We start from the raw sequence: 16,353 nt of genomic DNA, 5'->3' as shown, positions 1-16,353 counted from the left end.
ATAATTTTAAATTCTATAGCTGATCGACCAATGTAGATGTACTTCAACTATAGGCATAGGGTTTGTTTCCGGAGCGTGTGGTAAACCCTAGCCATCTCGACTTCCCTTATGATATTCCTGATGCCACCTCTATGGAGATGATGTTGTATAACTGCAACAAGTTTGCTTCTCTTTTTCATGAAGACCTTTCTGACTCATCTAAAATTCATACTGCTAATATTGTCTCCATATTTACCAGAGCCAAAGCATACAAAAAACCCAACTAGTCCTCTTCTAAAAATCAATGACTTTCCAACAATAACCTCTTTGAACATGCGGGATTTTAACAACCCTGGTAAGGTCCTTTGCTGCAAGGACTTAGTCAATTTATTTAAGCATGATCTTATGTGCATCCTTGATTTTTGGTTATGAGAATTGTTGTAATAACTTATTCTTAAAACTTGGTAGGATCTGTATAAAATGGAACTCCACCACTTTAACCTTTGCTCCTATCTCCATTAATCACTAATACATCCATGGCCAAATCTCCTTTGGCTCTCTTCCCTCTTTCTTATTAATTATTGTTTATGAATCTAATTCAAGGATTGACCGTGCCTCTCTGTGGCAAGACCTGAAGCAAATTGGGGAGTGTTTTGCCTCCATTTTGATTATTTTGGGGGATTTCAATTGCTGTAAATCTACTAACGAAAAAGATCAGGGAACCCTGTTCCCTAAAGTAAGCTTTGGGAACTCAACTCCTTTATTGACTCCAGCATTAGAGATCTTACATTTGTTGGTCTGAATTATACTTGGTTTTAACAAAGACTACTAATCATATTCATGTCAAGTTGGATATAATGCTTATAAATGACTCATGGTTACAACTATTTCCTACTTCTTACTTTAAATAAGATAACGCTGGGTGCTCAGACCTTCCCCTTTGACCCTTTTCATTAGACCTCAACAAATTGGAACCCACATATTCCAATTCTAAAACTATTAGACTAAAATATTACTTCAATTTTAGGAGCCTCTACTCTCCATTTTTTTTCCATCCCAACACTGGAACCCCATTTCCAATCTGTACCTATATTGAAGGCTTTAAGGGATGCTATCAAAGCCCAAATTGGGTCTCCTCTAATAGCCTCACTCAAGCTATAAAGGCTATTCAATATGAACTGCTTCTCTACCTACAACAACTATCTTAACCCTACTGTTTCAATTCCATTGCTAAGACTATTATATAAAACCTTACTCATGTTAACTCCTTTTGGTTCTCCTTGATCATCCAAAGATGTAAAGCAGGCTCTCTCAAGGAGAAGATGATCTTGAGTACTTATATGGGAAAATCTATTATAGGTAAAATACTAACATCAAAAGGGAGATGTCCACTCGCTATGTCACACTTCACACCCCAAATGAAATCTTAGAAGCTATTGTAACCCATTTCCAAATGCTTTTTTAACTCTCAACCTTCACACATAACCTTCCCCCCTTACCTACGGGAAACACTATTCCTCAAAGTATGATTTCCTCCCTTTTATCCCTGGTCTTAGATGTTGAGATTAAGAATATTATTTTCTTTGTTCCAAAAGTGTTAGCTCCAGGTCTGAATGGCTTCACTTTTGAATTTTACAAAACATACTTGGCTGATCATTGGCCCTCTAGCTTGCAAAGATGTTCATCACTTCTTTAACATTGCCTAACTCTCCAGGATGGCTAAAGTCACTACTATGCTCATCTTGGCGACATTGTTGTTTTCAGACCTATATATTCCTTTGCAACACTTTCTATAAAATTATTTTAAAAATTATTGCAAACAGATTGGAGCTCCTCATGCCTCATATTATAAACTCTTTCTAAGCTAGTTTTATTAGTAAAAAATATATTTACATATTATATTTCTCTTACTTCTAAGCTACTTGTGGAATTAAAAACTAACATCCCTAAGGCCTTTTTTGTGGGAAGTTAGATATTTTTAAAGCCTTTGATACCATTTCTTCAAGTTTTCTCTTTCAAAGGATGGAACAAAAGGGTTTTCCTTCTTGATTTATTGGTTGGATCAGATATTGAGGGAGGATGTTCATTTTTTTTTATTTGCTTAAGTGGTAGCCTTGAAGGGCTTTTTTGCTTAACATCTGGTCTGAGACAAGTCTACCCATTATCTTTATACATATTTTTCATTGTCATTGATGGTTTGAATGGTGTCTTTGAAAGCTCTATTGAATACAAGGGTATCCCCAAAATGTGTCACCACTTCACTCACTTTTTGCTGATGATATCTTGGTTTTTGGCCAAGCCACCACTCAGAATGCTTTTTCTCTGAACAAGATTTTGAAGGATTTTTGCTTGCACTCGTGGCTTATAATCAACCATGGTAAGAGCTAACTCTACCTCTATCCCAACACTTCAAATGGTCATAGTATCAGCTCAATTCTTAATCTCCCAATTATGGCTTTTCCCTTTAAATATTTGGGCATACTTATCTTCTAGAAACTATCTATCTTTGATTTACACTCTTTGCCTCATAAAATCTCCACTATGTTGAATGATTGAAAATTCAAATTATTTTTCTTTGCTGGTAGGCTACAATACCTTAGATACACCATTTGAATTTCTATCTCCTATTGGATTGGGGGATCCATCCTCCCTAAGTCTTGCTGCAATTTTATAAACAAAACATGCGCCAAATTCCTATGCCATGTTTACTCTTCTTCACGCAGATTTCACCTCATTTCTTAAGCTAGCACCTGCTTGCCTAAGCATCTGGGTGGTTTGGTTCTTCCTTGTATTCAAGGTTTAATTCATGCTAATGGTTACTCTTTCATGTGGCAAAGAAAAATATACCTCTTATTAGAAGATGGCTACTCTTGGTTACTCCCATTATGGAAGAATATTTTTTGCAATTGCTAAGAATTTAGAGACAATTTTAATTTTTACATTAACACTCACTTTAGTTTCTCCCTATTGTGGGATCCCTGGTGTAATGGTAAGTCTCTTATGGAAAGCTATGCTTCATCGTCTTTTCTTCCATTACATCCTCCTCTTTCACCTCTTACTTTGCATCTAATGGCTCTTGACATCTTCTATCTTTCTTACTAGTGGCTATTAGAAATGAGATTATTCAAAACTATCCTATGAGTACTAGCGATATGGACTTCTTCTGGAGAAATCTAGTAGATCCAACATTTCATGACTTATTATGAAAAATTTATGATGAATCTCCCTCTGTCCTGCGACACTATTTATTTGGCATAAGAACTATTCTCTTCATTACTCATATTCTCCTAGTTGACTATTGTTGGAGGGTTGAAAACTATTGATAAGTTAATTAGAAGAGACATTTAGGTTCATGTTATTTGCCGCTTATGCAACAATTATGTTGAATGCACTTCACATTCACTCTTTGAATGTGATTTCTCTTTGAACATTATTACTCACTTTATGCTTTGGACAGCTGGATTTCTTGTGAGACATAATATTTTGCAACTATTCCAATATATTTTTGAGATTCCTTATATTAATTTGACTATTGAAAAGTTTTACTATTTTATTATTTGATGGTGCATATACTTTATCTGAGAGAGAGGAATGTCAGGTGCTTTTGGCATTCTATTACTGATATTTATAATTTGTGTCACTTAATAAAAAAAATTTTTTGTGTCACTTAATCATAAGAGCTATTGTGGCTAAGGTTTTCAATTGGAAGAATTCTTATGATGTCTTGCATCTAATTCACTGTCCTCAATGCCTGATTCTTTGACTTGAGTTCTGTTATGCTATATTGATCTTTTTTATGGTTTGTGTTCAGTTTATTATATTGAATTTTGTTATTTTTGGTTTTGCGTGTTGTTGGTTTCTTCTTAGGCTATATGCAGGCTTGGTGGTTGGTTGTTTCAATTTTATTGGGTTGGACATTGCTTTGGGAAATTTTTGCAAGAAATGATGAGAGGTTTTAACACCATGCACCACTTTACCCCCTTGGATGGCCATTCTGACAACCAGGTAGTGACCCGGGTTCGATCATTTTATATACTACACTTGCTTTTAGGTGATTTTTTCACTTCTTGAGTTTTATTTTGGGCTATAGAACTTGCTTAAATTGATTTCATTTTTTCAATTCCATTTCTCCTAATGTAATTGTTTATAGATTTTCTTCTTTTACACAATGTTCTTCCTGTTGCAATTATCCTTTTTTTTAATGAAATTTGACTCTTCCCCTAAACTTCCACAAAAGAGAAAAAACTATAGTCATAGATGCCTATTGATGTCTATTGTTAATTCTATACTTGAAATTGGTCATATATTGTTGCTGACATATGCAAGTAATCATTGTTGGCCGTTGTTGTTGGTTGCATCAATTATAGTTGCCTGACTGTCATCGAATGACTCGTTTGACAAAATCCCGTAGCCCAATTTTTTTACATAGGTAAATAGTGTGACGCCGACGTCAATATCGCACTGTTCACCTATCAAGCTTTAACATGAGATTTGGAGTTCGAATTGATAGAAAATACATCAGTATACGATAGTATATAGTTCAATTGGAGATGATCTAAGGCATGAAATGAACTCAAATATGAATTGCATTATCGGCTCCTTTGAACAATTATATAGACCAAAAAAAAAAAAAATATAGACCAACAAAAATTATTGTAGTCTCTGAAAACAGACCACACGATTCAACTCCACTTAGGTTGAGCAATCATCATTGTCCACAGCTCACTATCGAGACAACAAAATCAGCGTAAAAAAAGCACAACCTTTCAGTAGAGTATAAATCGAAATTAGGAATAGACATCCCATAAGACAATCCAATACAAAATACAAATGGTTCTTATGATAAAGATAAAAAACTTATCCAATCAGCACTATCAAGAAAAAAACGAGAGATTATTACGTGCGGATGTTGAACGCATCCAATAACAGATGAGGAGGCATCATATCATTCAATATATTGTGTATTAAGTGATGTGATACCTCCTCATTCGCATCCGTATGTAAGCTGGAACTGTTGCTAACAAAATCCATAGAAAAATAGATGAAGCTAACAAAATAAATTAGGGAAGAGGCATCAAGCAATGAATCAGGCGAAATTATTTTTTACGGAGATCAAACGCAGAACATCGTATCAGAATGCGACATGTCAGTGATACCAACCACATGGATGATATGATGCATTATGATTGATCTTCCAAATTACATTCAGCATCCGCACATAATTATTTTTCATGAAATCAGGGGCATGTAAGTACAATGCAAAAAATAAAAGTAAAAAAATCCAGCTGCACAGACAAAATCTCAAGTCAGCTAGTAATGACATTCAAAACTAAATGATCGATGCCTCTCTCAAGTCATAGACAAAGCGTAACACGTTACCTAACCAATTTATGCAAGCTTTTCCTATTAAAAAAAAAAAGGTATTAAGAAGACTTTTTCTTACGCCAAATAAGACCAACATAGTTAAGATCGAGAAGATCACCAAAAATGACATTTTCAAAGCATCGAAAAAGAACCATTGTACTCAATAATGGAAGCATGCTTGAGGCATTTTCTTACTCTCATCCAAAATACAGTGATAGGGTTAGGTTTTAATAAAATTCCAGAGGAAAGGAATCGTAAAGCCTTCAAATAAAATTAGAAGATCTGAAGCTCCTTTGAACTATTATAACTGCTTCAAAAACTTAAGAAAACTCTTAAAATGAAGCTCTTTCCAATGTTAAGATGAGCCCTTCGATAGAAAAGCTTGTGGTTTCGATTCCATCTTCCAATATAGCAATAAACTGTAATTGCTGTGCACATATGAAAGATGATGTGCCCCATTAATTTTGATAATCGTTGCCAAACATCTCCAGATTAAATTCCGCTTACAACAATTTTTTCCTTAAGACACACACCCTTCCTCATCATTTCCTATTTACATATGTTAAGATGAGCCCGCTCACCGTATGCCCATTACATAGTACCCACTTAGAATGACCTCTCCAGCCGAATTAGGCCAAATATCAGCTCTGTGTTCATCATCGTCATCATCAAGATCTTCAAATACAGATCCGTCCAATATTATATCTTTGGGTACTTAGCATCCTCACTCTATTTCAATTCTCTTTCGTTACTATAATTTCATTCTGAGATCGACAACCACCACGGAAACGTTATCAGCGCTTCGCCTCGCCAGCGCCATCTTCGTCAACAAAGTCGCGGCGTCCGAGCAAGCCTTGTCGCATGTCTCTGCTGGCAGGTCATCCTTAACCTCACCCCTTCTGCTGTTCAGCAAACACATCCTCACAATTTGGCACGCCATCTCGTTCGTCACCACATCCCACAGCCCGTCGCTCGCCAGTATCAGAAACTCGTCTTCCTCTTTCCTCTCCGTTACAGTCACCTCTGGCTCCGCCGTCACATACGGCTTCAAGTAACCATCCCCTGTTGCATAATTGCAAATGAGTTAAAGCATTCAATAGACAGACCAAAACAAGTAATTAGGATAAAATTTATGAATTTCACCGATTTCATATTTCCGCTTTTCTTTTTTTAATTGAAGAAAACTTTTATTCTGTTTCAATTCCTTCAGACCAAACAGAGCTTACATATCTGAAGGAAAATAATTGCTCGAGAAGAAGCTTACCGATGGCACGTGACATGGCGAGCACGCCTTGTACCCGTGGCCCGTCCCAAAAGATAACCCGGCCGCCGGCAGCCTGAATCCGCTGCATCTCATCCGGCCGATCTGGCTGTGAATCGTAGAAAGTAAATACGTTAGTTTTGATTGAAAACTGGAGTTGTTATATAATCTTTTAGATCTATCAGTGAATCCACAAAGCCTACCTTGTGATCGATGGAGAGTGGTATGGCGGCGCCTTGCCGGCAAAGGACAGCCCGTGAATCGCCGCAGTTAGCAACAACGATGTGCTCCGGGCCCACGACAGCAACGACGGCGGTGGATCCAACGTGCTCACACTTGGGCGTTTGTAGCTCGCACCGGCAGGTCGTGTTCCGACGCTCGCCGGCTGCACCTCCCCAAGTAACTACCTCCGCATCCATCCGCGAGAAGCTCCGATCCATCACTCCCTCCCACTCCATCGGCGACGTCGGCAGACCAGAATCCAGCTGATCCACCTCATCCTCCAACATCTCGTGCATCCGATTCTTGCACCACGCAGCTACCTAATAAAAAACAATCATAATCGCAAAAGATCAGATCGAGTCCGTATCGGATTCGATTTAAACAATATTTTGTTTATTCCCAAACTAAGCTTACATGTGAGCAGCCGTGGCCGTCGAAGACGCCAAAGAAACTGTGCTTTACTGCGCTGTTCTTGAGGAAATCCGGCCAGATGGAGACGGCGTCCTCCATCTCTCTGCGTAGGCCGCACACCGACGTCATACCGTACCTCGGCGACTGTTCCGATGTCGTCTCCTTCACATCATCGGAGTCTTTTTTGAAGAGAACGACCCGGGGATGCACGGAGATATCAGGTCTCTGCCTCTTGCGGCTGAGATCAACTGGACTTCCCAACGATTCCGTGCCGGCGATACATCTCAACCGTCGGATCTGCATCCTCCGGCGTCTCGCAGCCTGGGTGTTCTTCTCGCATGGCTCAATCGCCGTTACTGTCGCCGCCGGCGACTCTCTTCCCACGATTTCCAAGCATATCTCTGCCATCTATCGCTCCAACCCACCAAATCTCCAATGAGATGCCGCTCGGAGACGCATTAAAAAAAGGCTACGCGGGCTGAGGCGCAACTTGTGGGGCATTGCCGGGCAGAGCGGGTAGTTTGGGCAATTTCCACGACAGTTACTTTAGTGCTGGACCAACCCCTGAACGCGATCACAACCGTCCATCTGTTGAATCGCATTTTTCGTCGCTGGTCTGAGAGCCACGTGCACCCCATGCAGCTCCGCTGCAGCGTTTAGCCACGAGACACGTGTTACGTGTCTCCTGCTTTCCCCAATGCGATCTGCGATCCGCCGTTGATTTTGCAGTACAAGTTTTCTAACGGCGGATTTTAACAGGATGATTGGACACGTGGAGATCAGGGACCAACCGGCCGTTAAAATGGACCCGCCTTTGACGGAGATTTTTTGCTTGCCATGTGTATTCATGTGGCATTTGGTTGACGCCGTAGACTTCTTTGTGGAGAGAAAAAAAAATACATACATTCCATCTTATATACTCTATTCACATATTTAATACTTAAAATTTAATATTACATATATATCATCCATAGTTCATTTTTATATTAAATATGAGTGATAGAAATAAAATATATGAGTGATAGGAAAGAAATATAAGTGGTATATTTGATATTAAAATAATATAAAATGGTATGCATGTAATATTAAAATTTTGGGTGTTAGATATGTAAATAGGATGTTATAAAGTGGTATGTATGTATAAAAAAATTCGTTAAATATGTTCGCGAACAAGCTCAATAAACATTAAACGAACGAACATGAATTGAACATGAACCGAACATGAACACTCCTTAATTTAAATGAACGAAATATGAACACAAACGCTAAAGCTCGAACAAACATGAACCAAACTTGAACAAGCTGATATTAATTAAATGAACACAAACATGAACACTCAAATACTCGGCTCGGCTCGATTTATTTGCAGCCCTAATTATATTGCATATTAATTTAAAAATAAGAAGAATAATTAATTTTGAAAAAGTAATATGAGTAATAAATGAAATATATATGGGAGTTAAGTATTATTAATGTCTTATCAAAACTTTTGACGTGTAAGTTGTGATCTAATATTTTTTTGTTGGTAGGTTTATGTTCTAACACGTTTCTATTCATGAGAGGAAGCTGCGCCTGCGAGGGTCAATTTGTTGAGCGGTTGAACTTCTCCTGCTGCGCGGTAATCTCGCATTCGTTGTCTGTATTAATAAAGCTTTTATTCAGAACTCAGAAGGGACATGGCCGGCCACGTGGTGAGAGAGCCGTAGCGGAACCGCGTCTTATTAAAAAGAGGAAAATGACGGTTCTGATTTCTTCTCGTAATAATTTTGAAAATTTTCAACCCTGCCATGAGATGATTTTTTATTTTAGAGAAAGCGCGGTTCATTTATATAAATCATTTAACCGCTGCTCATATATACATACATAATATGAATTTTAATATAATTTTTAGATTAATCAATATAAAATTAAATTCATCAAGTTAGATTTGAGCTTTTATTATATATAATTGAATGAACTTTGATTTGTATATGCTTACAATCAAAGTGAATCTCTTGATGACAAGAGACTAATGAGTCTACGATCATTCAATTATGGAATGATTAGGGAACTTAAATGAAAGAAAATATTTCTGATTAAATGAATCAATGCAACTTGTCAGATGAATTATTTTGGCATTTTGGTTAGATTTATAAATATAACACTCTTAAAAATTATAAAGAACTATCATTTCCCATATAAAAAGAACATTGACTTGAGTTTAGAGTGAGCTTGGATAACTGAAGAATTTTAGACATTTATTTGACATTTGATGTTAATGATCGCTACTAGTTATCACCATCTTCCAATTGTAGTCATCTGGCCATTGCTGCTTGACTATCAAAATCCATTCACTATCATCTTATAACATTCATTGTTCAATTATCGTTTTCATATTGCTATTATCCAATCATCACCATTCAAACATTGTCATTTCATGACCATTGTTTTCCAAACATGATTTACGGTCCACCGTCAATCATCTAACATCACCTGATCATTATCATCATACCTCCGCTCATCCAATAACCTCTATTATAATAACAGAAGACCAAGCTTTAGTTCATTATTTTGTAATATAATATTCTTTAATTGAGTGGAAGAGCATACTTATGATATTTTTTAATTTTTAAAAGAGGCTAGCCAATAGAGAGTATCAACATGTTATGATAAAGCTTGCATGCTAAAATCAATAGTAGAATATGCATGGACAATAATAAGATGCTCGCACAAGAACCCCTCATCATTTTGTCAAAGTTCTTCATGCACCTAATCTATAGCTCTTTGATAACACTAGTTGAGCTCATCGTGCTACTTAATTGACTTGCAAACCTTTAGTAATGTTAGTAGAGTTTACTTGGCCTCACCTCACGAACCCTTCTCGTGATATCATATCATATGAATTTCATGCATCTCGTTCAAGAATACTTTCCATTAAGGTAAATAAACTAGGTTGATGTAATTTTCAGCATTCTTCGCCCTAGAATGATGCAATCCACTAGTATTCCATTCTAGTGGGATTGAAGTTGCCATTATTAATCCCTATGATGAGTCATCTAAACATCAAGAGCATATCAATCACTATATGATCATCATGGATATCTAGCAAGCATTTGATGCGCTTTTTTTCAAGCCATTCGTACAACTCTTAAGGGATTACTTGTACCTCATTCTAATCAATCTTTAGTAATATTATTCATAATTTTTCCCACATAACTAGGCATTTTATCAAATAATTTCTAGTCAAATAAGAATCGTCAATGACTCCTTCATCAATGCCTCCTTCCATCTATTTGAGATAGATTAAAATAATTGAGAACTCTTATAAAAGTGTTTTCAAAGTTTTTTTTTTTTTTTATAAAGCTTATCGAATTCATGGAGTGGATCTTGACTAATTATTATATATTATTCTTGAAGGTCTCAAACCTAGATATTTTTATTTCTCATTTATGCAAGAGATAATCTAACCTTTATTCAATAAGTGAATGCACAAATTACTCATTTTGGGGTTACTAATGCACATCAAAAGTAATTAAAAATGGTTAACAAGAGAAAAAATAGATATGAAGGTGGTTTTAAAAAAAACTACCTCCTCGACCACCGCCGGAGCTCTTCCCGCCGCCTGAAGACGCCGGAACTCTGCCGGATTTTCGGGAAACGACGGGATTCTGCAAAACTTCCATGGGATGCGGAAATTCTTCTCAATTAACGACAGAGTTCCCTCCTGACGCTGAAACTCCGCCCAAGTGATGTCGGAGTTCCCCTCGGCCTCCAACAGACATCAGACTTCTACCTGATGCCAGACCTTCAATCATCACCAACTTTCTACCCGATGCCGGACTTCTATCGGTTATCGGACTTTCGCTGGACGTATATCCGAATATGGATTTCTTTTCATTGTTGGACTTCTACCTTTCACCGTCCTTCTGACCTTCATCGTCATACACAGTCCTTCCAGCCTCTCTCGTAGGGCAACTGTCCTTCTGACCTCCGTCACCAGCCGACTGCGGTCCTCCTGACTTACGTCGTCCGCCGACTACAGTCCTTCCGACCTCCGTCGCCAGCCGACTACGGTCCTCCTGACTTAGGTCGCCCACCGAATATAAGCCTTCCGACCTCCGTCGCCCGTCGACTATGGTCCTCCCGACCAAACGAACATGTCAATAGTGATTCTTTGTATTCACATAATGTAATGTACTCTATAAAATGTACATCAAGCTAAGGCCTTCTCCCAAGGAAGGGCCTCATTTGTAATCGACTGCAATACTAGTGTATTCATTCAAACTCAGCTAGGCCCCGTGGTTTTCCCCCGTTTTTTAGGGGTTTTCCACGTAAAAATTCTGGTGTCTTATAAATGCTAGACCCTCTCTGTTATCTAATTGCATGCCGGATTTTCGTACAACGCTAAGACAATAAACTTTATATTTCTCTATCACCGCGAATACTCCTGGATGCAACAAGTTCATTATTTTGTAATATAATATTCTTAAATTGAGTGGAAGAGCATGCTTATGATATTTTTTAATTTTTGAAAAAGGTTAGCCAATAGAGAGTATCAACACGTTATGATGAAGCTTGCATGCTAAAATCAATAGTAGAATATGCATGGACAATAAGAAGATGCTCGCACAAGAACCCCTCATCATTTTCTCAAAGTTATTCATGCACCTAATCTATAGCTCCTTGATAACACTAGTTGAACTCATCGTGCTACTTAATTGACGTTTGCAATTCTTTAGTAATGTTAGTAGAGTTTACATGGCCTCACCTCACGAGATCTTTTCGTGATATCATATCAGATGAATTTCATGCATCTCGTTCAAGAATACTTTCCATTAAGGTAAATAAATTAGGTTGATGTAATTTTCAGCATTCTTCACCCTAGGATGAAGCAATCAGTTAGTATTCCATTCTAGTGGAGTTGAAGCTGCCATTATTAATCCCTATGACGAGTCATCTAAACTTCAGGAGCATATTAATCACTATATGACAATCATGGATATCTAGAAAGCATTTGATGCACTTTTCTGTCAAGTCATTCATGCTACTCTCAATGGATTACTTGTACCTTATTCTAATCAATCTTTAGTAATATTATTCATAATTTTTCCCACCTAACTAAGCATTTTATCAAAAAATTTATAGCCAAATAAGAATCATCAATGACTCCTTCCATCTATTTGAGATCCATCAAAATAATGGAGAACTCTTATAAAAGTGTTTTCAAAGTTTTTTTTTTAAGCTTATCGAATTCATGGAGTGGATCTTGACTAATTATTAGATATTATTCTTGAAGGTCTCAAACCTATATATTTTTATTTCTCATTTATGCAAGAGATAATCTACCCTTTATTCAATGAGTGAATGCACAAATTACTCATTATGGGGTTACTAATACACATCAAAAGTAATTAAAAAATGGTTAACAAGAGAAAAAATAGATATGAAGGTGGTTTTAAAAAAAACTAAATGAAGAAAACATAAATCTCAAAGAAATTAAGATCTTCCTCCTCGGCCTTCTTAATAACCAGTTGAATATATAATTGAGAAGTGTGAACTTTTCCACAACTTTGTCTATGAAAAGATAGTATGATACTTTTGTAGAGACATGATGGAGCTAACAAAGTGATACACACAACCTATTAAGGATAATATAAAGCTTATGTATAGAGGTGCCTTGGAACCTTTGAGGGATAATTATGCAGTATCTTTATGAAACAATGGTGAATTTCTTTTAAGAGAAGGAACCAAAGCTTATAAAGAGAGATTTGGGAGGGAGACTTTCTTCTCATAACTTCATGTAATTATCGGAGCCTACCAAGGAAGAGTTGTGAGGTGTGAATTTTTTACAATATGTAGATGAAATACAACTTAGTACTCTCAATATAAAATTATTGGAGTCTAAAAGAGGTATGCATACAACTTATCTAGAATGGTATCATGCCTCTATATAAAGAAGTATTGGAGCCTAGAAAGAGAGAATCACACATTGCTTATGCAAGCCAGTATTTATACATGTTTAGGGATAAATTTAGAGGTTCAAAAGGGGAAAATTGGGAGGTTTAAGATTTTCCATTATTTATAGGGTTATTTATTCTTGAAGGGGAGGGAAAGATTACAAAAATTTTGGTTCAATTTTTAGAAGTTCAATTTTTTTATTGCAAAAATTTAACAACTTTCTAGTATACTAATGTAAGGTGTTATATTTTAAGATAAGGAATTATCGAAGCCTACCAAGGAAGAGTTGTGAGGTGTGAATTTTTTACAATATGTAGATGAAATACAACTTAGCACTCTCAATATAAAATTAGTGGAGTCTAAAAGAGGGATGCATACAACTTATCTAGAATGGTATCATGCCTCTATATAAAGAAGTATTGGAGCCTAGAAAGAGAGAATCACACATTGCTTACGCAAGCCAGTATTTATACATGTTTAGGGATAAACTTAGAGGTTCAAAAGGGGAAAATTGGGAGGTTTAAGATTTTCCATTATTTATAGTGTTATTTATTCTTAAAGGGGAGGGAAAGATTACAAAAATTTTGGTGAAATTTTTAGAAGTTCAATTTTTTTATTGCAAAAATTTAACAACTTTATAGTATACTAATGTATTTTTTTTTTGTTTTTATTAAAAAATAAAAATATTAACTTTTGTAGAATGTGCACACGTGCTTGAGCGGCCACACATATGCACCACTGATTGAGTGTACTTACACGCAAGCTCACATGCACTTACAAGAGCACCTTCAAGTGCAATTATGCCTATAACGCCTTAGTCAATTGAAGGATAGGACATTCTTAAACTTATAATTAATTAACTAATTCACTAATAGAAAATAACCAGAGCTACTATATTTCTCAAAACATAAAAGGAGTATAATCAACTTTCATTTCATCAAAGCATAAATATAATAATCGAGTTCAAAAATGTCTACACATTAGAATAGTAAAACTTGATTACAAAATTAGTACATGACACTCCAAGCTGAGATAATCATCCTCTAGGCCTGATTTACTTCGCCGACCTTTCCCTTTCCTGAAATATTTGAAAATACTAGTTAATTAAAGGAAAATATAAAGACTTGTGAAGTAATTACAATATAAGTAAAACTTGAATTTGCTAGGGTTTTAGTATGCACTGCACATGATCTCAGAGCTAGACATACACTTTCAAAATGACATAATCGTTTTCATAGAAGTCTTTAGATGTTGTACAAAATACTTATGCTCAAAGATTCACTTATATATCACTTTCATTTTTTCCAATAGAATTCATATGAAGATTTAGAGTTAAATAATGCATATTTTTAGAACATTTCATAAATTCAATTCATTAAGATATTACATAGAAAATGCAATGATTATATTGCACCTATTCTGATGCATGCTTATGTGTCTACTTCCACTTGTACATCTCTTTACCTCTCATATACTTATTTAAAAAGTGGGTCCAGAATCTCTCCCAAGTCTGCATCAGGCATATGGGATCAAAATAATACTTATATTGTTACTTAATCTCCTAAACATACTTTCAACAAGTGGAGTCAGAATCCCTCTCATATCTATATCAAGTAAATGAGATATAAAAGTGCACTAGGAACTAGTAAGATAACATATAGTGTATTTTTCACCTTTTAGAATATAATATCTCTATTATCATGAAACATAGAATGCAAATTCAATACAAAAGTACTTGACACAATATTCAAAAAGTGCATGAGAAGTTGGTGAAAACCATATTACTTGTAAAACATAGTACTCACCAAACTTTTCCTTTTTTGATTGCTCACTTCATAGGGATGTTCACTTGAATATTTCAAGACTTTCATATAAATACTGTATTTGTGAGAAAAATCTTGATTCAATAATACATTCAAAAAATTTTACTTGAAAAACCAACCTAAAACTTAATGTCTTATAGTCAAAACATTCATAATAAAAAGTACACTAACATATTAAAAATCACATAGTACAAATTGTAATGCCCCATAATCTAATTTGTAATAATTATTCTTTTATCTTTTAACATACATACAAAAATAAAAGTTATAAACAACATAAACAAATTTATAATTTAAAACATAAATATACATCTGCATTTATTTCTAAAAAAATCATGTTCCACTATAGGATAATAACCTATTACTGGCGATAATTTTTGGAGAAAATTGATCATTTTTTGGCTAATTTAGAATTTACCTGTGGCTTTCTGGCATTAAAGTTTTCTCCGATAAAGTCCGCATAAGAAAATTATTTCAGCGGAATAAGGCTGTCAAAAAATAAAAATAATAATTAAAAAAAGGAGCTGCATGCCCTCTCATCCTCCTACACTACTCGTTGCCTGCCCGACCACCCTAGCATGCTACCCGCACGCCCACCTGTGCTGCCCACCGATGTTGCTTGCCCGGATGCACGCTCACCCGCCCTCCCGCGTTGCCTACCCATGTTGCCTGTCCGGGATTTGAACTGAGTCCAAAACTTATTCTAAAGTTCCAACCATTTGGCTGGAAGGGCAAATGTATTAAAATACATATTATTATTTATTTAATCTATAATTATATAAAAATAATAATTAAATTTTATTAAAATAGAAATATTAAAGTTAATTATTTAGAGAAATCGTATACAATATCAAATCAAAATATCAATAAAGATTATCAAAATTATGTCAATTCATTAAATTCTTATAAAATCATAACAGTAGAATAATAGTAACATCAACATCATGGGTGGTAGTAATAGTAAAATTATATAATGATAGTGATTCTAGTGGAAGTGATTCAATAGCATACATTCTAATAATCATATTAAATAAGTAAATGTTCTAGTTACAATGATATTTTTTTAATATGTTAGTAATAGTAACCCGTTGGAATTAGATATTTAGTAATAAAATAATAATATAATATAATATAAATATATAATTCAATTAATTTTTAGTATAAAATTCATATAATTTTATTGGGATTTCAAAAATTATAAAAAAATATTCATAAAATAACTCATTTTAATTAAATTTTTTTTGTGAAATCGATTTGCAAAACGAACACCTCATGCTCCTAGAATCTTCACTTGTATTATAGGTGTTAATTTCTTAAGAATTTTCACTAGTGTTCAAAAATTATGATACAAATTAT

At 35.4% G+C, this 16,353-nt stretch overlaps 1 protein-coding gene across 1 annotated transcript; it reads right to left on the bottom strand.

Annotated features, from left to right (window-relative positions):
- Positions 1–5,507: 5,507 nt before the first annotated feature.
- Positions 5,508–7,686, bottom strand: LOC110099265 (probable protein phosphatase 2C 30). The gene is made up of 4 exons (XM_020826356.2): positions 7,241–7,686; positions 6,808–7,146; positions 6,608–6,713; positions 5,508–6,405 (listed from the first exon to the last, which is right to left on the bottom strand). The coding sequence occupies exons 1-4, from the start codon at positions 7,643–7,645 to the stop codon at positions 6,095–6,097; spliced, it is 1,161 nt and encodes a 386-aa protein (XP_020682015.1). The 5' UTR covers positions 7,646–7,686; the 3' UTR covers positions 5,508–6,094.
- Between the last annotated feature and the right edge of the window lie 8,667 nt (positions 7,687–16,353).

Source organism: Dendrobium catenatum, unplaced genomic scaffold (genome assembly GCF_001605985.2).
Source record: "Dendrobium catenatum unplaced genomic scaffold, ASM160598v2 fragScaff_scaffold_1211, whole genome shotgun sequence".
NCBI classification, from domain to species: domain Eukaryota; kingdom Viridiplantae; phylum Streptophyta; class Magnoliopsida; order Asparagales; family Orchidaceae; genus Dendrobium; species Dendrobium catenatum.
The sequence above is the reverse complement of the archived record's forward strand: the minus strand, read 5'-3'. Positions and strand labels throughout refer to the sequence as shown.